A 27,133-nucleotide genomic window follows, 5' to 3' on the forward strand; every position below is an offset into this window, starting at 1 on the left:
GCAGACTAGACGGGGTAGTAGAGACAGCTGAAAAGAGCTGAGAGACTTGAAACATGCAAGCCAAGAGAAAAAAAGAAGCAGGAAAGAATGGTCGAGAGTGGTCACCTGTTATCTGTGGTTTGTGGAAACCTAGGTGTCTTCTGCAGCAGTCTGAGATTCTAGTTTAATTCTGTTCTAGGGGTGTATAGAAATACTTTCATTCTTCTGGAAGTTATAAAGTTTTTGCTTACTTAGAAAGTCAGTGGTTCCAGAGAAGTATTGAAACTTACTTAAGCCTTAACTTAATTTTGTATCCTTTCATGTAAAATGATTTAAATTTTCTCCAGGTGGATGTGCTTTTAAAAAATATTTCAGAACTCTATTTTAATAAAATCCTTTTAATTTCATTCACCATGTTCTCTTGTATGACCTCTGTGTGTATATGTCTGCTTGCCTTAGTTTGAATTATAAACTGAATACTGAAGTTGCTTTATTGTTGTATCTTTCAGTCATATAATAATAGCTGAAAGTCAGTGAGTTACATTCCATTGTGATAGTTGAGAGCATGGGCTCTGACACACCTGGTTTAATTTTTGCCTCTGTATTTTGTTAGCATCTGTATTAATTAAAAAAAAAAGTACATTGGCCTTTGGCCTGCATGTATATCTGTGTGAAGGAGTTGGATACATGGGAACTTGAGATACAGGCAGTTGTGAGCTGCGATGTGGGTGCTGGGAATTGAACCCTGGTCCTGTGGAAGAGCAGCCAATGCTCTTAACTGCTGAGCCAACTCTCCACCTGTTACCATCTTTCTTAACCCTTCTGTACTTACAGCCTCTCTAAAATGGTAATAATGATGTTGCCTACACGAAAGGTTTAGATCATAAAGATAAACTGCCAGCATAGTGCCCAGCGTAGGATATAGTCTCAGTTTTCTCTAGTTATTGGTATCATTCTCACTATTGTTAATAATTGTTATATTGACATTTATAGACAACAGGGTTTAAGGAATGCATTCATGTTAGCACTTACCTATATGCTAAGGCCTCTGAAAATAAGCCTTTAAGAACCTCATTCATGGCTTCTTTAATTCACCGCCACTGATAGGAAATATAAGTCCTCTGCTTTCTCTTTGGCACACTTGGTTCTTTTATAACTATAATTTATAATTACGATATTGTTTGTACTGATTATAGTAGCATTAAAGGAAAATATCATAAATTCCTAGAACACTTGTCATTAAATTAATCTATAAAGTTCATTCTGTGTGTGTTGGCAATAGGGATGATAGGTAAAAATTGATTATCAGGAATTTTTCTTTCTTGTTTTCTAGAGCAGTGGAAAACTGTAGGCCTGCTTCTGGTTTTTTAAATAAAAAAATAATAAAGTTTTATTAGAACACAGTCATGTCCATTCTACTTCGTTTTGTTGACGGCTGTTCTTCAGCGTAGCTGTGCAGTTGAGTCGTTGCAGCATGGTCCATATGGTTCGCCAGCCCAAAATATGTACTATCTCATCCCTCATGGAAAACACTTGTCCACTCTTGTTCTAGGGCGCTAGTTTTGTGGCGCTTCTTTTGTGTGGTTACTTAGGTACTAGGTATGAATATGCCTCAGCATTCTTTTATTTTTTAATTTTATTTTAAATTTTTTTATTTTAAATTTTATGGGGATGATGTGACACCACTGTTTAGGTTCTCCATTTTATTTTTGCTTTTGTTTATAGACTTGCTTTCTAATTAGGAGTCCAGTCAAGTCTAGTCGTCTTTTCTTACTTTATACACATTTTTGTATGCTTCTGGAACTTCAGGCGCCATGCAGCCCTCTTGCTGAGGAATGAGTGAGTATCTTCAGGTTACTTCCTGGGCCTTTCACCTTCAGTGTCTCTGTCAGTTAGCTGAATTTCCCTCTCCTGCTTCCCAAAGGACCTTGTAGGCCAGTGGCCCCTTCACAGTATTAACTCACAGCCTTGTGAGTTAATCTGCCTCTCAGACTTGGGTACCCCATTCCGCTTTCAGTGTTTCACCTCATCCCTTTAATAACTGTTTTTTTTTTCACAGTCGGTAATATTCCCAAGAGTAAAATCTCTCTCTTTTTTTTTTTTCAATGCAGTTTATTCAGGAACCTTGAACAATCCTCGGACCCTGGGGAAAGCCAGCCCACAGCTTAAATAGACTCTGGGTAGCCAACCCAGGCGTGCCACGTGGGCAATGCAGATAGGTCCACATACATGGAAGCAAGCCAGATCCTCGGCCTTAGCCAAATGTGGAATTGTTCGTGACAGAGAGCACTCACCATCGGAAAGGTGGAAGGCGGAAACCAGCTCCATCTTTAAGGCATAGCATTCCGCAGCTCTCTACAGTTCCCACTTTTTGTTTTAGACGCATCAGGCAAGAGTAGAGGTCTGATCTCTGATATTAGAAATAAATTGGGACTTTGTACCGATGTTCATTTAGGTGTCATCCACCCAAAGAGCATCAGACCCGTCCGATACCTTTTTCTCAGAGGCGGGACCTGGGGTATCAACCCGCATGCAATCAGACATGCTCTTCTCTGGGTCCAAAGCGGCTGACCCTGAGTGCAGTGCTTAGCCTCGCATCCTGAGCGTAACATTTTAGCTTTTTATGGTATCCAACCATGCTTGGGGAGAATGTCCTGCTTCAATGGCTGTAAAGGCCTGAATGATCATGGCTGCATCACACTGTTGTGAGACTCTAATCTTGCATATATACCACAGGCAAACCAAGGAGACCAACACCAGAAGGCCTGCTAACACTCCCATGCCCGCCCATTCCTTCAGATGATTCATGGCTGCAGCAATCCATGTTGATAATCCTGTGGCTAGTCCTGCGTCCACTCTGGTAGAATTTACTGTGACAATGGCCACTCTCAGCTGCTCCATCATAGTATCGAATTCTCCAGTCCAATTACCTAAAATATAGCTCGACAATTGTTTAGACAGATTTGCAGCACAGGAAAAATTCTCATGTTATATGCTAGTGACTCAAAGTCCAGCATACTTTCATTGACAGCCAGGTTGAGCGATTTGCCATAGGGTATCAATTTGCTCCTGCACGAGGTCAATCCTCTGATTGAACACCATCAAGCTTCCTTTTAGTTGAGCATTAATTCCTTTATGTACAACTAAGGCATGAGCTACATTGGCTAAATGATTATTCAGGGTCTGAGCAGTCTGCCCAGTATGACTCATGGCTAATGCCCCGGTGGTAGCTCCAACAGCCGCCAATGAGATGGTAGTAACAATGGTGGCTGTAGTTCCAAGATCCCTTTTCTGTCTGAAGAGAGTCATAGCGTGAGGGGCATCAATGGGCACAGGCACCCAGTGAGGCATGCGAGTAACCAGGGCATACCTAAATTTACTAGCATTCCAGCATTGGGCAAAAAAGCAAGTATCATTACCACAATTACTTGGCTCTATCTGGCTAATAATGAATAAAAATGGGGGATATAGACAAACAGGTGTGGGCTTATAGGAAATATTATGAGAAGCCTTAACCCCCTCTTTGGAACATCCTGCGTCAGTTCTAGAACTAGCAGTGGTGGTGTCCGAGGTCTGAGTAGGTTCAGGAGACCATTGCCCCCAGGGGCGAGACGTGCTCCATGCCAATTGACTAATTCCATGTTTTCCTCCACTTTTGAAAGTCATTTAAGGTTCTTAAATTATTTTTTCCCTTTTTTTAAAAATTTTTCATCAATTACACTTTATTCATTCTGCATCCCCCCATAAGCCCCTCCCTCCTCCCCTCCCGATCCCACCCTCCCTCCCCTTTCTGCATGCATGCCACTCCCCAAGTCTACTAATAGGGGAGGTTCTCCTCTCCTTTCTGATCTTAGTCTGTCAGTTCACATCAAAAGTGGCTGCATTGTCCTCTACTATGGCCTGGTAAGGCTGCTCCCCCCCAGAGGGAGGTGATCAAAGAGCAGGCCAATCAGATTATGTCAGAGGCAGTCCCTCTTCACATTACTATGTAACCCAATTGGACTCTGAACTGCCCTGGGCTAGAGTAAAATCTCTTAACTTAGATCACATCAGTGGTTCTTTGTGACTTGCAATATTTAAAATTTTTATCTTTGTAGACAAGACATTTTCCCTGACAGGTTTGCAGACTTTAACAAAGCAATAAGCAGGCTTTTCTGTTCTTTGTCTTGGTTACTCTTTTATGGCTGTGATGAGACCGTGACCCAGGTACCTTAAAGAGGAAGAATTTGTTTGGAGCTTCCAGGGTCCGAGATGAGAGGCTGTGAACCATCCTGGAGGGGGACATGGCAGCAGGCAGGCACGTGCTGGGGCAGTAGTGAAGTGTTTACATCTTGAACCACAAGCACAAGGCAGAGTGAGTGCTCACTGGGAATGTCGTGGGCCTTTGAAAGCTTAAAGCCTCCCTTCAGTGACACACCTCCTCCAACAAGGCCTGATTCTTTCCGCACAGTTCCACTAACTGGGGACCAAGTAGTCAAGCCTGTGAACCTATGAGAGCCCTTCTCAGTGAGACCACCACACTCCTATGCTCACAAACAGCAGCTGGCTAGTGATAAAAATCAGTCACTGTATTGGAAGTGTGCTCACCCATCAGTGTATCGTTTTGCAGACCAAGACACTCAGTTCTGACATAAAGTTGAGTTGAAAATACTTGTGTATACCAGGAGTTATTTTGAGATTTTTCTTTTTAGAAGCCATTTGTAGAGTATTTGGGAGGGGGTTCATCTGATTTTACTATGGAATAAAAAATTTAGGGGATTAAACTGATTCAGTTCTTTGGATAAGTTTTTTGTTTTTGTTTTTTAACAGAAGTTATGTTTAGGGAAGGTAGTTTGAAAGCAAAGCCTTTGAGGTTAATTCTGCTTCACTGCAGCAGAGTTTTCTGTGATATAGAACAAACTCTGGTGAAGAAGAAAGATGATCGACAGACATATGCTGCCTACTTTACACCCACAGTTTTGAGCTTGCTGGTTGTTTCCTCACCTGAAAGTTAACTTTCTCTAGGCTTTACATAATGGTTTCTTAACATACCCTTCCGGTAACCCTTGGCTCTGTGGCTTAGCTTTCAGAAGCAAGTCACCCAATCTACCATCCTTCTTTCCCTCCCTCCCTTTCCCCCTCCTCCTTCCCTGCCTTCCTAGTGTTGTCAGGTATTATAAAAGGGAATAAAAACCTTTATGTCTATTTGTTAGTTTTTGTTGCTGTAACAAAAAAGTACCAGAAGTTAGAGAAAGAGAAAGACTTTTGGCAGATTCTGTACAGGGTTAGCTGATGCTATTGTTCCTTGGTCAGTGGATAATACAGCCCAAGAGTGTAAAGGAGCAGAGAGCCTCTCCCGGAAGGAGGGAGGATGCAGGAAGGGGTAGGGGCAGGTGCACCTCTCCAGGGCACACTCCCAGAGAGCTTTCTCCAGCTAGCCCCCTCCTAATCGCACTACCAGTTCCTAAAGGGTCAGTCCATTGATGAGTCCAGAACCTTTGGGATTCAGTCACACTTAGTGATTGGGCTTACAGCTGTGGATCAAGACTTACGGGTCTTCCAGGGAATGTATATCTAAACCATAACAGTCCTTTTAGAGACATATGTATTTGGATAGTTTTTTATTAAAAAGAAAAGCAATTTCTGCTTGAAATCTATTCTTCAGGTTTCCTTATTAGTATGGTATTTAGTATATCTTGAGCAGTTAGTATTTTTTACATGCTTATTACAGTTGTAAGTCTTTGTTTTATATGTAAGATTTTACTTGCCTTCCCTCCCAATTCCCAATGCTAGATGACGGGCAAAGGTAATAAGTTCAATTTCTACTCTTAAGGAATTTATAGTAAGTTGCACAGGCAGGGTATATGTTGTTGTCTCTTGTCATGGCGATGTCATGCCGAGTTCTGCGAGTTTTGGCATACTTTCTTTTGTATTACAGCATTGACTTGTAGTTGTAGTAATACATGGAAAGACACAATACACTTCAAAATATTTTTACATGCTATAAGAAGAGTTGAATGTGTGTGTGGGAACAGCTGGAAATGGCCTGGAGATGGTGAGGGAGATGGGAATTAGTTAAGTATGTAGGTAGGAAAAGGGTCAAGACATTCTTGTAATAGTGTCACCGGTGGTTTATAGTGTGAGCAGATAGTATTGACACTCTGAAATAGGAAGCAAAACTTAGGTCCAGTGTAGAGCACAAATTTTAATGTGTGCTTGGGCATATGAATAAGGAGAAGCCTTATTGCAAAGCGAGTTGTCACTGGCAGGACATAATATTGAAACTCCAGTGTCCCTTATGTTATAGTTTGTCTTTGTAATGATCTTTGTGTTTCAGTCTAAATTGTATCTCCTTTAGAGAGAAATATATTTAAAGCTTTAAAACAACAACAAACCACAACAAAAAACCCCACAACCAGCCTCCAGTTTGAGCCAGGTAGTAGTGTTGCATACTTTTAATCCCTGGTCTACAGAGCTAGTTTCAGGACAGCCATGGCTACACAGAGAAACCCTGTCTCAAAAACAAAACAAAAGTCCAGTTTGGCAATCTCTGCCTTTTAATTGTTCATTAATAATTTATGTGGTTGCATATAAGGAACAAGTGATGCCATTTTGCTTAATTTCTTTCTCATGTTGGTTTTGTCCCTCCTTACTAGAACATACTGACTCCTTTCTCTTTAACAAATACCTTTTCCTTACTTTGAGAGTCTCATACACATATGTAATACTAGTAATCTTAAGCCCCTACCTCAGTAATGCATCTCATCCCACCCCTTCCTAGAAGTCCTCCTTCTTTCCCAGAAGTCCCACTCCTGTTTTCGTGTTGCATGTGATTGAAGAGAGTGATGCCCTTCCTTCAGCCATCATTCCCTGTCCATCGTCCCTTCATACATCTAGGGCCTCGTGACAACGCTTTCTCCTTCTGTAACAGAGAACCGATGAGCCCAATCCCAACAAGCTTTTTAGTACACTATACTGGCTTTTTCATTGCTATGATTAAATATCTTGAAAAAAAAATGAAGGAGAGAAAGGGTTTACTTTTGCTTTTAGTTTGAGAGTGTAGTGCGTCACGGTGGGAAAATACGGTGACAAGAGCTGTTTTTAGGTATGGTGGCAGCTATGCACATTGGCCCAGTCAGGAAGCAGAAAGAGATGAACGCTGGTGCTTCCTTCCTAACTTTGTATTTGTTACACAGTCTAGGATGCTAGCCCACAATGGTGCTGTCAGCATCCAGGGCCTCCCCACCTGTTAAGCAACTCTGAGTCCTCATAGACATGCCTGGAGACCTACATCTTAGGTGACTCTGGTGGTTGTTCTGGGATTACACTTGGCATCTCAACTCGTGACAGTCTATTTTAGGTTAAAGCTGCTTTGTTTGGCTCCAGGAAAATATAGCTCAAATACAGCTAATTTTTCCTTCTTTGTACTATTATTGTTTGATGCAATGTATGTATGTTCTATGGCTTATATTTTATATTTTGATGAAATTAAAGGAAATAGCTACATTTGTACATTATGATTATATTCGCTGCTTTATATTCATTGCTGAATGCACTAGCTTTGTCTACCAATGCCTGTTGTTTTTTAATGTGAATGTCAGCTTTTCTGTTGTCTACATATCTTTGCAATGTTTTAAATAGAGTGTTTTTTATACTGTAGCAATTCTAGAGTCTGATTTTTTTTGTAAAGATTCATTTATTTTTATTTTCTCTGTATGAGTGTTTTGTGTGTGTTAGTATGGATACATTTTGGTGCCCATGGAGGCAAGAAAGGGGCACTGGATCCCCTGGAACTGGAGCTACAGACTCTTGGCAGTAACCATACGGGTACTGGGAACCAAACCTGGGTCTTGTGCCAGTGTATCAGGATCCTAACCACTATGCCATCTCTGCACCCTCAAGTTGGCTTTTTTTAAAACCTTATGAATGTGATTTTTTTTTAAGAATATTATATTTTATTAGAGGTTTTTTTTTAAAAAAAAATAGAAATTAGCCTTTTAATTCTGTTAGAATTAATTTCTGGGCTCAGTTAATCAGTTATAAGACATTATGTTTAACACTTTGCAGTTATAAGGGTTCCTTATGTTTTGGTACTTAGTGTCTATGTAAGATGGAAGATACATTGAAATTCAGACAGTTCTCTGGTTGCTGTTACTTTGCCTGAGGTCACATTGGATCTCCTAGGCATGTATTGTACAGCTGTCAGGGGAGAGTGGGTTTCCTGACCTCATCATTCTCTGTAGCATTGTTCCCTGCTCTTCCTACGCCAACTTTAATTCAGTCTCATTAGTCTGTGTCATCATTGTTGTTCTGAAATCTACATCTTATGTTGGCCATATTGTCAATTTTTCATTTTTATCTTAATCTCTTAGCTCGTTTTTTAAAAAGCTCTTTATGGCTCTAAGATAACATTCTTTTCTTTTTTTCATTTACAATTCCATTATTCATTCCTTTCTATTGCATGATTCCTCCTGCCCCCTTGTTATTCAAACTTATTGTGTCCAAGTTTTAGAATACTCTTTTGGAGATCACAACTTCAGCTGTCAAACTCTCCATTGACTTCCATTCACATTTGAAGTGCACTTGAGTTTCTTCACTTCATGGTGGATGAGGCATTATTCCTTTCACCCTCGACTACCCCTTTCTCTGAACTTATCTTCTGCCTTTCCCTCAGCTGTTAATGACACAACCACCTTATCTTTCCAGCAGTTTTTGGAACATTCCAAACCTGTCCCCTAGGTTTTTACATTTAACTGCAGTGTTCTTTCTGCACAGTTACAGATATGTCCAGTTACATTTCCTGTTCCTGTAATAAAATACTCTGATAGGAACAACTTAAGGGGGAAATTTTTTTTGTTTTGTTTTTTGTTTTTTGTTTTGAGTGTATTCTTTAAGCTTAACAGTCCATCATTGGCTGGCAAGTCCTCGTGGAAGGGGGCCTGGCCATGATTCATCTACAGCCTGGAATCAGAAAATGGTAAAGTTGGGGTTTAGTTAGCTTTTGCCCTTTAGTTTAGTCTAGGACATAAGCCCAAGGAGTGGTTGCCACCCGCTTTGAAGGTGGGTCTTTCTGCCTCTGTCAGCTTCAGCACAGTACTTCATCACAGGTGTATCCAGAGGCTAACCCCCTATGTGATTTTAACTATTGTCAAGTTGATGGTTAGTAGCAGCCATCACAGAACGATTCGCATGTTCATTTCTTTCAGGTCTGTGCAGCTTTTACCTCCATACATAGTTCCCGCTCACACTCTGCTCTAGAATGTCTGCTTTCTATAACTAGTGAATTTGACTTTCTTAACACATTTTTCTAGACTAAAAGTAACAGAGAGCTGCTAAATTGATAGCACAAGTGACTGATAACTTTACCTTTGATGAAAAACAACATCCTAATACAGAGGACTTAAACACTGTGTGGGGTAAACTGAAGAGAATCTTCCTTTCTCATTCTCCTCCTTCTCAGTTAGACTGTGTCTCTCATTAACCTGTAATGAGGTTAGGTTGGCTGGCCCGTGCGCTCCTAGGGCCTGCCTGCCCCTGCCCATGAACTCAGAGATTATAGGCATGCATGGCCCCACTGGGCATTTTCTATGCTGGATGTTGGAAACCAGGTCTTACGTTTATATAACAAGTACTCACCAACTGAGCCACTTTACGCTTATTAAATTTCTGTATTTTTAAAAAGATTTACTTATTATGTATACAGTTTTCTGCCTTCAGGCCAGAAGAGAACATCATATCTCATTATAGATGGTTATGAGCCACCAAGTGGTTGCTGGGAATTGAACTCAGGACCTCTGGAAGAGCAGACAGTGCTCTTAACCTCTAAGCCATCTCTCCAGCCCTAAATTTCAGTATTTAAAAATTCCCTTTGGGTGTAAATATAGCTCAGTGGTAAAGCATGAGCCTGTCCCTAAATGACAGTAGTTTTTCTTTCTTTTACCATATACGCCTAGGTTTCTGAAGATTAGGACCTTTCTTAGTGTTGTTGTTTATTTCTGTCTCTATTCTGTTCTGTGTGACACAAAATAAATACACTGCATTCGTAGAGTAGTGATGCTCCCTGTGGCGCTGGTTTGTCATTACTCATCTAGTGAAGAGCACCTTAGAGCATGAGAGCTGCAGTAGCTGTCTGTGCAAGCACACGTGAGACACGGGACTTTACTGAACCTTGGCTTGACTGGTGCTTACACAAACTGTTCTGCTAAAATTATGTGGATCATTTAGGGAAATCTATATTCCTGTGATATTGGAGTGAAACCAGGACCTTAATTTCCATATTTATTGTACTGATGAGTCATGGCAGATGAGTCATTGGCTGGTAATGGTCTCTCTCACTTTCACTCCTCTTTATTTTGTAGGTAGAGTAGCCCAGATTGGCCTGAACTCATGATCTTTCTGCTTCCACATCAGCAGTGCTAAGGTTACAACTGTGTGCCACCATGTAACTGGCTTGCCATACATTTTATCAGTGTGTTCGGAGCTATTTCTTTGCTTACTCTTATTGTAGAAGTACCTTGGTCTTGAATAGCTGTCCTTAAATCTTTATTTTATGTGCTTTCTTTGCAGAACCGAGAGCTCCAGATCATGAGAAAGCTAGACCACTGTAACATAGTCCGATTGCGGTATTTCTTCTACTCAAGTGGTGAGAAGGTAGGTGTGGGAAAGGATGAACTGACTGTTCTTTTAAAAATAACCCTCCACACCTCCACAATTAGCTTTGCTAATTGATTGGGAGAATTCAAAGCACAAATCAGTGATTCTGAACCTAAGATAGGGTATTGTTGATTATAGCACGAAAATGCCAATGAAAAGAATGAAAGATCTTCCTGGGGTTGCTGGGAAGACAGCTTCGCAGCTCCTGCTGCAGCAGCTCGAGGACCATAGTTTAAGTCTCCAGAGTACACCGTTAAAGCTTGACTTGGCTGCTTGCACCTACAGCATAGCTCGGTGGGGTCATGGGACAGACAGATCTCTGGGGATTGCTGCCTGCCAGCGTAATCTCAGGTTCAGCGAGAGAACCTTAGGGCAGTAATAGAGCTGGGCACTGACCACCCTCTTCTGGCCTCCTCCCACAGACATGCTCCCTGTGAGTGCCTCCCCACACCCTTAATTTAAAAAGAAAGGGTTAAGACAGACTTTTTCAAGTGAAGACATCATCTAGTACCACAGAGCAATGGCCTTGTCCTAAACCCTAAGCCCCCTTAAAAATGTAGGGAAAGGGATTTTCTACTGTAGAGTAAACATATCTTCAGTTCTCAGGCACATTTATATTCTTATTAACATTTCTTTATTAATTCAGTATGATTTTATTACTATTTATTGCTATTTTTATTAATATTTCTGTGTTCCTTATATGCTTATATAGTAGTTATCTGTTATGATAGTTATCTGTTTATTAAGGGAAGGAAAATTTTGTCATTGTGTTAATTTGAGGTTGAACATAAGAGAAATTGTGGGTGGGGGGGGTGTTGGTGCTTTGCCTATCCAGGGAAAAAATATTGAAAGATCTCTAGAGGTGATTATAAATAGTCACTGTTTCTGGTTGTGTGTAATTCTGTGAAAGTAAGGATAAGACTGCTTGGACACCAGCAGCCCCTATCTCTCTGGTGTCCTTAGGAGGTGTCAGAGTACCTCTTGCTTAGTCCCTTTCTTGCTGCCTGTCACTGCCCTCCTCACCATTTCCACCCTCCCCCCCTCACTGGTCTGAAGTGGAGAAGCAAAGCAGGTACTAGAGTAACAACCAAAGCACCCAATTTTCTTTTTTTAATTACCCAGAATGAGAGCACATGATATTTTGGACTTCAGGTTTCATGCTTGTAATATCGAAGGTTGTGACGTTCATGTTGCCTTTACATTATGTTTGTAGTGTAACCATTTTTAGTTGCCACTAAATTTTACTTAGGTGTTTCTAGACATGACTCCTAACTCAAACTGTAATCCAAGAGATACTTAATTCATGTTTGTGATGTCCCTTTCTCCAGATCTGTAATGATTGTCATAACATGTTTTAACAATCATAATTAGAAAGTTGAGCTCATACGCTCATACTAACACTTCTTTCTTAGTTCTTACTTTTAAGATCCCTCTACTTATATTAGGAATTGTAAACTCCCAAAAGTATTTGGATTTTTTTTTTAAGCCAATTGGTTGATCCTACCTATTTTTCCTTTCTCTTAGTCTAGCAAACTGCCCATTACTGTTTATTTTGGCATCTTTTTACTTTTCCTGTCCCTCCCCAAATAAAATTACAGAGCATCTGCTATGTCTACAGCATTTTAATAATGTAATTTTGTATCCTCATGACTTCTTTATTATTAGATGCTGGACATTATAATGCCCTAGAGAGGAAAGTAAAGGTCAGAATTATTTGTTCCATGATCTACTAGATAACATATAGATTCGTTTGCAAATGCCTCCTTAAAAGTTCCCTAAACACTGTGGTCTTAATTACTTCAATAAACATAGTCCCCATGTACCAGACATTATTTAAATGCTTTGTAAATGTTAACACATTTAACTTCCAAAATTAAAGGGCAGGGAGGGAGGCCTTGCATGGTACTGAGCGGCTTTTGGGGTTTTGGTTTGGCAGGAGGCTCTGTCACTGACTGAAAGCCGGCTGATTGGCTTTTACTTGAGTGCCTCCTTGCTCCTGCCTTCAGCTTTCTGTTTTCCATAACTGCTCCTAGGGATGCTGAAAGGCCTCTAACACAAGTCTATCAGAAGAGTAGAAAACCTGTGTGTACTAAAAGTAATTTTTAATATCTCATACCTCAGCTTTTGAGCAAAATAAAGATACTTAGTAGTTTGGAGTAGTTTCTCTTTCCAGATTTTGTTACATTCCTTCTATCTAGACCCTGGATTTCTGTGTCTTTGTAGATTTTTCTTCCTTTCCCCCTCTCCCTCTCCCTCTCTTTGTCTTTCCCATCTTTCTTGTGGAATCTGAATGAATTCAGTTTTCTTGGTGTCTAGACTTTCCTTTTGTTAGGTTTAATTTGCCTCTGCCCCCCCCCACCTTTGTTTTTCAGTTCTTTCTAAATCTTTGTGTAGATTCCCTATCTGGCTTGAATATTTCTTATTCTTTCTCAGTATCCTGTTACTCAGGGTCCAGTTTTGGTTTTGTTTTGAGATTTTGTATATGTCTATGGGTGTTTCACTTGTATATCTGTGTACCATTGGTGTGCAGTGCTTGTGGGAGCGAGAAGAGGAGGGCGTCGACTCATCTGGAACTGGAGTTAGAGATGGTTGTGAGCCACCATGTGAATACTGGGAGCCAGGCTTGGATCCTCTAGAAGGGCATCCAGTGCTCTTAACCACTGTCATCGCTGGGCTTTTTATCAGTCCATTTTGGAAAGTTAACAAAAAACCTTGTCTGCCACCATTCTTACTGTTGACTTCAGTTCTAATATCTTATTCCGTATGTCCATCCTTACATGGTTGTATACCTAGTTATATTGAACCTTACTAAACATTGATCTTATTAACATTTGCTCTGGTGTGTCATTTGTGGATTTGTATATGGTTCTCTTGAGCTGTTTTATTTAGTACTACTCTTGACCAAGTTACTTTTAATCTTTGAGTTGTTACTAATCTCATACCTTAATTTTTGTCTGTAAGTGCATTTTAGTTCTGGATAGAGTTTAATTAGGATTTAAATATTTTTAATGATCAAATTTAAAGATTTTTTTTTTTTGAGACAGGGTTTCTCGTGTATCCCTGGCTAGCCTCGAACTCACAGAGATGCGCCTGCCTTTGTCTCCCTGAGTGCTGGGATTACAGGTGTGTGCCACCACCACCCAGCAAGATTTATTTTTGTTTTATGTCTGTGGGTGTCTGTGTATCATCTGCATGCATTTCAGTGGGAGGCCAGAAGAGGGCATCATATCACCCAGAGCTGGCATTAAAGAAGACTTGAGCTACCCACCATGTAGGTACTTGCTAGTGAAACCTGGGTCCTCTTGTAAGACAGCCAGTGTCTTTTCTTCTGCAAGCCATGTCTCTAGCCTGAAGATCACAGCTTTCTTTTTAAATTAAATTTTTATTTTTTATATTAATTACAGTTTATTTACTTTGTATCCCAGCTGTAGCCCCCTCCTTCATTCCCTCCCAATCATACCCTCCCTCCCTCATCTCCTCCCTGCCCCTCTCTAAGTCCACTGATGGGGGAGGTCCTCCTCCCCTTCTATCTGACCCTAGCTTATCAGGTCTCACCAGGACTGGCTGCAATGTCCTCCTCTGTGGTCTAACTAGGCTGCTCCTCCCACAGGGGTGGGGAGGTCAAAGAGCTAGCCACAGAGTTCATGCCAGAGACAGTCCCTGTACCCCTTACTAGGGAAGCCACTTGGATACTAAGCTGCTTTAGAGACCCTTTTTCTTGGCAATCAACTCTGCTTGTAACTAGGGAAATGCTAGCTACTGTAACTAGAAGGAGTTAGTCAGGTTAGGGATCAGGACTGTGGTTCCTGTGAGATCTCTTGTCTTTTTTCTTTCTCTTTCCTTTTTACTCTCCTTCCCCTCCCCACTCACTTTCCTTTTCTTTCTCTTTTTTCTTTTTTTCTTTTTTTCTTTCTTTCTTTCTTTCTTTCTTTCTTTCTCTCTCTCTTCTCTCTCTTTCTCTCTCTCTCTCCTCTCTCTCTTTCCTTTCTGAGCTGTCTTATTCTATAGCTAGGCTGGCTGGGAGCTGACAGTAGTCTTCCTGCCTCAAACTCCCAAGCACCTGGGTTACATGAACGAGTTACTGTACCCAGTGAAGTCATCTTTCTCATGTGCTATGCCTATGAATGTTTGCCTATGTGTGCAGGTGTGGGGCCTCAATTGTTTTTCCACCTGACTTTTTAAGGCAGGCTGACTCACTGAACCCAGGACCCAACTTTTAGGCTAGACTAGCTGAGCAGCAAGTCCCTGGGATCCTCATGACCCCTGTCCCCAAACTGATGTTACAGGTTCCGCTAGTCTTGCCTGGCTTTCATGTGGGACCTGAACTCAGTTCCTCAAGATTGTTTGGCAAGCATTCTAGCCACTCTAGCCTACAGTGTTGTGTGTGTGTGCGTGTATGCATGCACCATAGCAAGAGTATATCGGTCAGAGGACAACTTGTGGGAGTCAGTTCTCTCCTTCCACCATGTGTTCCAGGATTGAATTCAGGTCAGGAGACTGGGTGGCAAGCACCTTCCTTACCAGCTGAGCCATCTCACCAGCCCTCCTCCTGTCCTTGAGGGCTAGTGTCCATTGTGGCTAGAGAAGGTATTTCCCATGTTTTCACTCTTTTTAACCTTACTGAAGTTCGCTCTGTGGCTTGCTGTGGTCTGTCATGTGTAATTTCCTACACATGCTTGAGAAGAATGTATATACAGCTGCTTAGGGTAAAGTGTTGAGTGCGTGTGGCTGCGCATTGTAAAATGGTATATTATGGTTTCCAGCATTGTGCAACTCTTTTTCCTCTCCTTTACATCAGTGTTTCCTTCAGATGTTTGTGGCTCTGTCTTTTGTTGTACATATGTGTAGATAGCTTACCCTGGTGAATTGACCCTCTGTCAATATGTGGTGTTCTACAGGCCTGTTCTTTTTCTTCTTGTCACTGCTCTGGATTTATACTGCTTTATCTAGTCAGCAGTCCATTGTTGCTCTGATATCACATCCTAATTGGCTTACTGAGGTTTAGCAGAATTTAACTGTGCTTTTTTATTTCCTGTATATATCCTTAGGATAGTTTCCGTATCCTAAATCACTTTTCCAGTTAGGTGTTCATCATTTGAGGAACAAAATATCCTAAGATTCTAAGCTCACTGTCCCAGAATCCTACTTTTCTTCCTTTCTCCCTAACCTCCTCGTGACTTGCTACTTATTGCTCTTGTACTGCTTTGAGAAATTCAAAAGCTGAGTAAAAAGTAGAGGCTGGCAACTGTAGTGGCTCCAGTGGCAAAGACTGAAAACTAATGGTAGTGGTGCATCATATTAAAAAAGCAAGCACGGCAAATTAATAGCTCTATACTAACACAGTGTAAAACATAACAAAATATTTTAAGTTATCAAAGAAAATAACATAAACACTTTCTTTTTAAAGTGTTACGATCTTTTAAGGTATTTCTGAGACTTTTCTTTAAAAAAAAATTACTTGTATCAGTGCTCCAAGGAGTGGGACAATGTTACAAGCTTTGGTACTTAGAAAAATCAGTCTAGTGTGATTAAAAGTTACTCAGATTTTTAAAAATATAGTTAATGGGGCTGGAAAGATGGCTCAGTGGTTAAAAACACTGTCTGCTCTTCTAAAGGACTTGGGTTCAATTCCCAGCACCCACATGGGAGCTCACAACTGTCTGAAACTCCAGGTCCAAGGGGTCTGACACTTTCACATTAATGTACAAAAAGTAAAATTAAATAAATTGTTAAAAAAAATATATAGTTAATGACATGTGTTGGTTAATTTTCTGTGAGCCTGATACAAGTTAGAGTCACTGGGGAAGAGGGACTCTCCATTGAGGAAAATGCCCTTATAAGACTGGCCTACAGGCAAGTCTGTGGTCATTTTCTTAATTAATGATTGATGTGGAATGGCCCAGCCCACTCTGGGTAATTCCAACACTGGGTAAGTAGTCCTTCGTTGTGTAAGAAAGCAGACAGAACAAGCCATAAAAGTGGGTAAGCAGCATTCATCCATGGTCTCTGCGTCAGTTTCCTGCCTTGAGTTCCTGCCCTGATTTCCCTCAGTGATAGAGAAGGACCTGAGAGCCATTAGATGAAATAAACTCAACTCATTCCTCCCCAAGTACGTTTTAGTCATGTTTTATGGAAGAAGTGAAAACCTTAAGTAAGACTTCATAAATAACAGTTTCAGATACAGATTCATTTCATAAGGCATTTGTTCTTTTCCAGCTACCTATTCTTGATTCTTAAATTTTCATTTTGTTGGTAATAAATTTTCATTTTGTTGGTAATTGTATAAATATCTAGGTACATAAACACAAAATTACATGGTAACACATACCTGCAATCTTTTAGTACTCAGGAGGTGGAAAGATCAGGAGTTCAAGGACATGCTGGGATAAACCTGAGGGTTCAAGGCCAGCCTGAGCTATGAGAAACCAACTTTTTAAAACTAGAGACCTATTTGAGAGGGTGGTTGGATAGGTAGGTAGGTAGATAGGCAGATAGGCAGATAGATAGACAGAACAACCACAAAAATGTAGGGCATTTTCTTGATTGAAGATTGCTGCAGGATGGCTCAGTCCATGTGTGTGTGGTGCTGGCCCTGGGTCGCAGAGCGTCTAAGAAAACAAACTGAGCGAGCTAGTAAGCAGGGTTCCTCCAGGGCTGCTGCTTCACCTGCTGCCTTCAGTCTCCTGCCTTGAGTTCCGCCCTGACTTCCCTCAGTGATGGACTGTGACCCGAGGTCTGTAAGAGAAATATGGCTTTCTTCCCCGAATTGCTTTTGCTGGTAGACTTCATCTCAGCATTAGAAAGCTACATCACAAGGCATGTAGATTGTTTTTAATTCCTTACTCTTCATAAATGTCATCTTGCTTATACATAAAAGTACCATACACGTAGGCACACAATAGTTTTAGTGAACAGTCCCAGGAAATGGCATTGCTAAGTCATGGTAGGTTCTGTGTAGCTTCCCTTTTGCCTCAGTGTATTAACTCACTGACTTCTCAGAAGGTTCCATGAGTTTAGACTTAGGGCGTGTGGTGGTGTATATCAGGCAGTGATCTTTTCTAATACCTAATTTTCTCAAATTGGATTTACCTTTCTCCTTGAGAAGTGAAAAACTGTAGCTTGTATTTTTATTTTGTTACTGTAATTATAAGTGAAGTTGAGTATCTTTCCATGTTTCTTCAGTTTCAATATTTGTGTTCTCTTATTGTCTGTAAGTCAATACTTTAAATAAAAACAAATTATTTAGTCCTTTGTCATGTACAGTGGACATTGCTTTCCCCAGTGAGTTAATACACTGAGGCAAAAGGGAAGCTACACAGAACCTACCATGACTTAGCAATGCCATTTCCTGATCATTCCCCAGAATGATCACTTTGGGCATGGTCTGTGTGTTTCTGTTTTGATTTTGAATAGTGTGATGTTTTTATGTAATCAAATTGATTTTTTTTTCTCAATCTCTCTCTTTTTATTAATAGACAGGTGTGCTTTTTGTTTTTTTTTTGTTTGTTTTTTTTGTTTTTTGCCAACTAAATTTCCAACACCAATTCTGAGAATGCAGGGCTGCCATAATGCTGGTTTGGCTATCTTATTACTAAGCTCTGAATTGTTGCTTTGCTTCCCATGAACATTTTAGAATGATATCATGTCTATTCAAAGCTTCGGCCTCAAGCTGTTTTATTTCTTTGACCTCACAAGTCATCTGGGCAGAGGACCATTTTATTGCTATCTGTTTTACAATGATAAGCTGCAGTCTGCCCCTGTCCCTCTGCTGCTGCTGTTAAATGGTGTTAAGCCATACCATTTAAAGCTCCAAGTGATAGAGCTTGAACTTGCCATCCACGGAGGACCGAATGTTGGTGATCAGGGAGTAGTGATGAACAGGGAACTGAGCCACTGTGGAGAAGTGCTCCATAAATTACACGCTGTGTTGTCAGTTTTTCAGCAAGATCCACGCCGTAGGAGAGGGCTCTAGCAACAGATCCTAAGGCAGGGCTGGAGTCCCGGCAGCAGCAGGTCGGCTCTTTCTTGTGCTGGTGAGCTGCATTTGAAGCTGTATCCTTTGTGTGTATTTCTGTCATCAACTTTAGCTTACATCCAATTGCTGACTTTTCTGGCAACTCACAGGAGTTTTGAAGTTACAGTAAACCTGAGTTTCAGAAAATTACAAGTGCCAGAAGTGGAGAATCCTGACCCTTCTTTCTTTTTGAAATACCGTCATATATATGAGTCACCTGAAAAATCTTTGCAGGAACCTCGAAAAGAAACAATTTTTAAAAAGTACAAACTACTTTGAGAATGTGAAATATCACTCTTTCTCTACATGTTTTCTGCAATTGAATACTCTCACTTCAGGGGTTAATACTGTGGTTATTTATATTAAAATATTTAAATGTAAGGAAAACTTTTTTAAGCTTCCATGTTTCTTATAGTATAATAAACGGAGTATTGACCCTCTAGTAGACATTTTATTTCCCTTTGATGCATACTACTTTGTTAAACTGCTGCCTAGAAAGGGACTTTTTTTTTTTTGTCAGTATTTGTAATGAGGCCTAGACTGTACAGAGCAGAGTGGACTGTCTGTATCGGTCTGAACACAGCACTTCTGCTGAGTCTCATGTGTTTCATGAGGAACACCTCGTTGATTCCTCCATTATAAGGCTTTCTACCTCGTTAAATTGTCAGTTTGAACTGTTAGCAGCCTTTCAGTCCATCCTCGGTCTTCTATTTTAAGCCATTCTTGTTAGTGTTGTCCGTTTTACGTGGGTGGTTAGAATGAGAGATTGCAGGCTGACTGTCGGATCTGCCTCCCCGTGCTTTTATTGGGTTAGCACATTTTGTGAATTGTTTATAAATGCATTCAGTTAGGTCATACACTGATTTACAGTCTACTGTTCCTCTTTGTATTACATAGTCTGGCTATACCTTTACATTTGTCACTTAACCATTCCATTGTAGGCATTGTGGAGGTTTGCTTCTTCAAACCTCTAATAAATGAAATCATACATGGTGTTAGCTCTCAAAACACTGGCATGACAAAAATATATGAGGAAAACAATTTAAATTATTTCAACTCGTAATTTAAGAGGTTTTGATAATGTTGTTAGTTTTGATAAGGCCTTTAACAGTCTGAAAATACCATTGTGGAGAGGTATGATGGAAGGAGAGGTCATGAATATCCTAGGGCTAAAACTTAATCTCATCCTTGTTTGGTTTTCTGCTATTCTTCCCCTTTGGGACAGAACTGTAACCTTTGCCTGTCCCACTATTGTGTATTAAGAGAATGGAATTTGCTTTTGATTTCACAGGGCTTGTTGCTCATACTGTGGTCTGAGGCTCAGGAGGCTGGATTTGGAACCTGGAACAGTGTTAGAAGTGTTACAGCAGTGGAGACTTTTGGAGATGGACTAAAGGCATTGATGATGTGCAATGGCCTGCAAGGAAGCAGGGATGAGGCATATGCCTCAGTGACCTGCTTCCTCCATCTTGGTCTACTTGCTAATGTTTTCAGAACCTCCCAGCACTGTTTAGTATATGAGTCATTGGGGGTTGGGAGGTGGATTGAGAACTGCTGTACTACTAGAACCCTGTTTCACTAGTTTTCCCTTACAGTTTTAATCCTAGCTTCTCAATATGCAAAGGTATTTATCTCTTTTAACCAGTAAAAGTGCAGAACAAGGAGCCCTGCCATGATTTTGCATTGGCAATGCCTTGCTTTGAGTCACGCACAGCAACTTTCCCCCTCTCTTTCACCACAAGTTTTGTAAGAGCAAACATGGGAGCTATCTGGTCAGAATTAATAAATCAACTTCTTTTTGTTTCTTCTGTGCTATATGCTCACTTTGGAGCCTAGGAACCCCCACCATGTATCCTCATTTTTCCCCACTCCTTTCAAGTCAGGCACTCACTGTTTAGCCATGACTGGCTTGGCCTTACAGAGCTCCACCTCCTGGGATTAAAGGCATGCACCATCACGTTCAGCCTAAACCCCAAATCTTATTCATTCAATGTGCATTGGTGTTTTTGCCTGCATGTATTCCTTTGTGAGCTTGGAACTTGTAGTTACAGACAGTTGTGAGCTGCCATGTAGGTGCTGGAATTGAACCCAGATCCTCTGGAAGAGCAGACACTGCTTTTAATGACTGAGCCATTTCTCCAGCCCTTATCCTCTCTCCTCCTCCCCCCCTTTTAAGGCAGGCTCTCTCTGTGTAGCCCTGGCTGTCCTGGATTCACTTTGTAGATCAGAACTTGCAGCTATCCTTCTGGATCTACCTGGCTAGTACCGGGATCTAAGCTAGTGCTGACATGTACCACCCTTACCCAAATGCGAAGTTCTTAATGGGGACCTTAGGTATTAAAAGCAAGATAGAATCTCTCTCTCTCCTCATTTCAACCCCAGCTTAGCTTATTGACGATGCTTTTAATATGAGGTCAGTCAACATGATTGAGGTTTCTTTGTAGCCGCTGCTGCTTTTGAGTTAGCCGGACTGTGTATAAAGCTGAACGGCACCGGAGTTATGAAAAGCACACGTTTTCCTTAGTACTTCAAGTGTGCAGGCCACCTGGTCACTGTCACAGCCACTTGACTCTCATCTTAATCCCAAAGTAGCCAAGGACAGTGTTCAATCGGTGGGGTATAGCTGTGTTGTAGTTAAACTTCGTTTATAAAGATAACCAGCAGGCTGTTATCATTGTTGCTTAGCCCTGTGCTGGTAAGAGTGACAAGCCTTAGTCTTCCAGTTGGCTATGGAAGGAGGAAGACCTTCAAAGGGGAAGATAACAAAAAGGTTTCTTGAGCTCTGTGGAGTACTTTGAACTCATAGCTTGACTACAGTTCTCTCTGTGTTGGTTTCATACTTCCCTAGGTGAGAAAAGAAACTACACCTGGTCTTAGTTTGACTAAAGGAATGAGTTACACTTGGGTAACTTTGTACCTGCACCCTCCCTCCTCTCCTGTCACAGCTTTGACCTGTAGCACATGCACCATAAATGCTGACACTGAAGTCCTTCCCTTGGGTTTGATAGGTGGGATCGTGAGTATTCACCCGCAGTGTCAGCACTCAGTAGCCAACAGTAATCCTTACCTTCACTTTTCTGCCTCAGTTTACCTATCCAGTGCTACTCAGAGACCAGAGTGTGGCTAATGCAGTGTCCTCTTTCCTATTTGACTGTAACTCCTTTCTCACTCTTGACTGACATTAAACCCCTGCCTTTATTATGCTGCTAAAAAGAGAAACTTATACTCGAGACCAGTTGATAAGCTTGTGGGTATGATCTCATTGCCATAAGTTTTGTTTCACACATTAGTGATCTATAAATTTTAGTCTGGTCAGGCAAACAAAATATTTATGTGGAGGCTAAAGCATTTCGAAGACTATGTAGCTCAGCCTTTTCTATGGGTTGAACAGAAGCCAAGGCAGATAGTCGCTTACATGCACGAGTTGGTAGCAGAGCCGGCAGTCTGAGTTCTTTTGACTCAACACTGTCTTTAAGCCATCATCCTTGATAGGATTAGAGACATTGATTTTTCAGCCTAGAAAATAACAATAAGACTATGATAAATGATGTGCTGTCATAGCACCTGCTATGCACATGATGAGGAGCCTAACCACACTGGGATTGTAAAGTATGCTAGATGCACTTGGGCAGTCCTGCTTGTGTCCAAAAGTAACTTTGTGTGATTCGAGTTAACCATATGAAGCTTTTCTTTAAAAATCTCAGTGAGTGCATGTATAGAGAATTGCTCTAATTTGAATGCTTAAGGTCAGTCTCTAATCTGCTTTTTGTTCTTTCATTCTTAAAAACCTTACAGAAAGATGAGGTCTACCTTAACCTGGTGCTGGACTACGTTCCGGAAACAGTGTACAGAGTGGCCAGACACTACAGTCGAGCCAAACAAACACTCCCTGTGATCTATGTCAAGGTATGTAACAGTGGGGCAGTTTCCAGTTCACAGCCTTTAACATGGGCCTTGGGGGTGGGGGGGGTATTTCAGCTCCCTCGGCAGCAAATTAGACTTTGTTAAGTTCTTAAGTGGTTTTAAAACCTTTTTAAAGCTTTCACTGCTCTGCAGCAGATAAAGGTGCTTGCAGTGCAAGCCTGGTGCCTTGAGTTCTATTCCTAGAACCTACATAAAGGTGGAAGAGAACCGGCTCCATTAAGTTGTCCTCTCGTTCTCCACATGCATGCTGGGCCATGTGTGCCTGCCTTACACACTTCATGTACACGTACACATAGGCACATGAGATAAATTAATTGAAATAGATATTCTGATACAAGGTAGTAAAGCAATCACAGCAATGGATTTTAATTGTGTTTTCCATACCTCTGTGTGTGTAGTGCAGGCTGGGGAGGTGTGCACAGCGGAAGGCCAAGGGAGGATGCCAGAAGAGATCTCTTCCTGAACCTTAGATAAGCTCATAGTTTGTGATTTTCCGGGTCTCCCTTCCCACCCAAAGCTGCAGTGACTGGCAGGCACTGCGCCTAGTACAACTTTGTACATGGGTACTGGAGATTCAAGATGGAATTTTCATGTTTGTACAGCAACTACTCTTAACCAACCCCATGGCATCGTTTTAGTTTTCAGTGTCTTCATCGTGCTACACACCAAAACAGGAACCCACTGAAGACATGGTCTTACTATGTAGATTAGGCTAGCTTTGAACTCAGATCACTGCCTGCCTTACTGAGGGCTGGGAATAAAGATTTGCACCACCACAAACTAGCAAAGATACTTTATTTTATGAGTGGTTTGTTCGTGTGTATGTATGTGTACCCTTATACAGGCAAACCAGTCATACAAATAAGATAAACTAAACAAAACCTTTTAATTTGGCAAAATAAAGATATTATAGTTAAAAGAGGACTAATCAATTACCCAGGCCACTGTAGATTATTACAAGGTGATATCGGCCAGGTTACTCTTTCCTAAATGAGTAATGAGAAATGTTTACATGAAGTTATTGTAAGGATGAAGTGAAATCATGCGTGTAGCCTTGGGATGGTGTCTAGTATACAGAGTTGTTTTTGCTGCTGTTTTCTTTTGCTCACTGTAGTGCAGGAAGTCTTTCAACTTTCATATAAGTGCAGTTTTACAAAGAAGAACAAAGCAAAAAAATACGCAAATCTCATTTCATCCTTAAACTTAACTTTTAAAAGCAAAATGAAAAGAGCAGCAATAGAGGAGATATCTTTAGATTAACTATAAACATTTTTTTTTGGTGAGGGGAGAGAAAATGTCTTTCATTGACTTGTTAATCTAAATATTAATACTGTGAAACAGTTGACTCTTTGCTTTGGTAAATTGATGCTTATGAAGTCACTTGGTTATAGATCATTTGTTGGTGGTAATGAGTTATGCTCCTAGAGTAAGCTTTAGAACTTACAAATTGATTCTATAAATGAACAATGATATAATAATAGAATCACAAAGCCTTTTATAAAGATTAATAGCTACCTAAATGCTTTACTTCTAATTTAATCCAAAATGCTGACATTGAAGATCTTATGTACACATTTTTTTCGTGCTTCACTTTGAAGAAGGCTTTAACTGTTGTAGCTTGTTTTAAATTAACTTTGATCATGTACTGCTAACATGTCCAGCTTAGCAGTTTTCCTCACACCTCTGAAGGAAAGTAGACTTCATGTTAGCTTAAATAACGCCCATCCTTAGCAATATAGTCTAAAAAGACAGTATCTTTTTATTTTTTATTAGACAATAACATTTTTTATTTGAATCATTACAGAAATTATTTCCATGCTACTAACTGGGGAGTAGAGCTCAGAAACAATTTAAAGTGAGTCAGGCTGGATAAGGTGGCACATGTCTATAATCTTAACATTTTGGAGTAAGACAGGAAGATGACACAATCAAGGCCAGGCTTGCTCTGACAAAATTCCAGGCAAAGGCAACTCAAGGAAGGAAGGGTCTATTTTTGGCTCAGTCATTGTAGAGGACGTAGAGCATCATGGGAGGAAGGCATGGTGAGGGAGCGTGGGGCAGCTGGCCACATCCAGAGAGGATATGGTGCATGAGCTCTCTTTCTTTTATTGAGTCCAGTGCGGCCCACGTTTAGGATGGGTTTTCCCTTCTCAGTCTAGAAACGCCCTTAAAGACATGGCCAAATCTGTTTTCATGGCTGTTTGAAGTACTGTCAAGCTGGCAACTACGATTTACTGTCACAGTGGTGTCAGTAGTGAGGCAGCCGTGTGTCTGTTTGTCTGTGTATTTTGAAACAGGGCTTTTCTGTTTAACTCTAGCTGTCCTGGAGCTCACTTTGTAGACCAAGTGATACTTGCACTCAGAGATCTTCCTAGGCATCTGTCTTTCAGTGACATTGGAAGTCTACATTGTTCCGAGGACATTAAAGTATATTAATACTACTTACCAGCAGAGTTACTGCTGTCTCAATAGGCAATTAATTAGATTTCTTTCTGTACCTGTGAGTTTTCCTAGGCCTCTATCCATGATTTTAGGAGCTAACATTTCAGAAAAATAAATGATTCTAAAAGTGACAGTGACTGTGCTTTTACAGCCGAGGCCCTAGGAAGAATAATTAGCCTAGCTCCTGAGCTCTGCATCTGTGTTAAGTGAAAAAAATGTATCCAGCTGGCTGGAGTAAAGTGTGTGAAGGGGATGGAGCCCAGGACTATGCGTGTAGGCAAGTGCTCTCCTCCTTAGCTGCACCCCTCCGCAGCGTGAGGTGTTGCCCAGGTAGGCCTTAACGGAGAATTTTCCTGCCTCAGTTGTGTGCCGCCACATCTGGGCTTTGCATTTGGAATCCCCCTGACTCAGTTGTGTGCTGCCATGTTCCACACCTGGATGCTTTTGTAAATTACTAAAGGGTAGCACAAATACATGCTTAGTGATACCTTAATTTCCTAACTTAAATAGAAATAACCTGAAACTGTACTAATAGTCATCAACACCTTACACACTTTGCTGGAAATGTTATTTACTACATGATTCAGATATGTTTGAAACCAGAAGTATTGAATTAATGTCTGTTCTTTATTCCAGTTGTATATGTATCAGCTGTTCAGAAGTTTAGCCTATATCCATTCCTTTGGAATCTGCCATCGAGATATTAAACCACAGAACCTCTTGTTGGATCCTGATACAGCTGTATTAAAACTCTGTGACTTTGGAAGGTGAGCTAGTTTTTTTACTCACTTCCCTTCCTTCATGCCCCCCTTTCCTCATGCTCTGTGAAATGTATTGATAATGAACAATGGTAGCCTAAGCCCTGTAATCCTTCATTCAGGGACTGTAAACCAGTGGAGCTCCTTGTAAGGATGTTTTGATAATGTTGATCAGAATAATAAATGTGTACCTTTCATCCTACAGTTAACTTCTGAGGAATATTGCCATGTACATGTTTAGAGATTTTTTTTTTTAGTATAGCATTGTAATATCTAATAGCAATAAAATGTCCAAATAAATTATGATCTATATGAACACTGTTCTATGTGCCACTGAGGGAGAAAATGAGAGCTGTCTGATCTGGCAGAGAATGATGTCTAGGAAGTACTAAGTGAGAAAAGGCGGGGGCAGGCGAGAGGGCTCAGTTGGGCAAGGTACTTGCTATCAAGGCTCACTGTGTTTTGATCCCTGGGACTTACTTGGTTTTGCAAGTTGTCCATTGACCTCCACAGCAGTGCCAGAGTGCTAACATTTCGGCTTGATGGCTGTGGTGACACTACTGATAATCCAAGGGCTCAGTAGACTAAGATGTGGGGGATGATTAGTTTGAGGCTGAGCTAAGCCATATAGTGAGACCCTGTGCAAAAAGAAAGCTGCTGCCGAGTCAGTACTGTATGCATGGTATGCTTTTGTTTTGTAATCACTGATGTGACTGTTTGTATACAAACAAATGCATGCATAAACATGGCTTATTTCTGAATCACTATGTAATATCTCATACATGAGTACCTGGGACCCAATGTTGGGATTATTATGTACTTGGGAAACTTGCATTCTCATTGATTGTTTTTTGGTACTGTTTGAGTTTATGTAATATGTATATATGCACCATTTTCATTACAAATAAATTAAGTTACTATGCATTTATGTGCGTATTTTAACTTTACACTTCATTTCAGGAGTGAGATAAAATCCTGAGAAAGCAGTATTTTTCTCTATTCTTTAAACTTGTATTCTTTCTCCCTTTTTGCATATTTTAACAAGTTTGCTTTGTAAAACCAATTTCTTGCTAATACACCGATACTTAGTAGTAAAAACCTTGTGCTTTCTCTTTCTGTAGTCAGTGGTATAAGCCTCCCAACATGCAGTCAAGCCTGTACCCCCACAGGACAGCTCCTCATACTCCTCCTTCCATTCTGCCACAGCCACCAGTGGTAACTCTTCTCTCCTCTTTGCTCTGAGCCATTTGTCTTTACTCCTTGATTCTCTCCAGCCTAATGTTTCTTCATCCTTGTTAGAAATCCTTCTTTTTCAGTTTATCACCACAGATTATACAGTGACTCATACCTGCTGATATCTGTATTCCTGCCTCTTTATATAGAC

At 40.7% G+C, this 27,133-nt stretch overlaps 1 protein-coding gene across 5 annotated transcripts in view; it reads left to right on the forward strand.

The window, feature by feature from the left end:
- Gsk3b (glycogen synthase kinase 3 beta) overlaps nucleotides 1–27,133 on the forward strand; it is a 149,207-nt gene that overhangs the window by 63,002 nt on the left and 59,072 nt on the right. For all 5 annotated transcript variants that reach the window (XM_060370382.1, XM_021648578.2, XM_021648577.2 and 2 more), the window contains exons 3-5: nucleotides 10,525–10,608; nucleotides 22,421–22,531; nucleotides 25,628–25,758. In XM_060370382.1, the coding sequence (XP_060226365.1) occupies nucleotides 10,525–10,608; nucleotides 22,421–22,531; nucleotides 25,628–25,758 (326 nt within the window). The remainder of the gene's footprint in view (nucleotides 1–10,524; nucleotides 10,609–22,420; nucleotides 22,532–25,627; nucleotides 25,759–27,133) is intronic.

The sequence above is a fragment of the Meriones unguiculatus genome, chromosome 17 (genome assembly GCF_030254825.1).
Source record: "Meriones unguiculatus strain TT.TT164.6M chromosome 17, Bangor_MerUng_6.1, whole genome shotgun sequence".
Lineage (NCBI taxonomy): Eukaryota > Metazoa > Chordata > Mammalia > Rodentia > Muridae > Meriones > Meriones unguiculatus.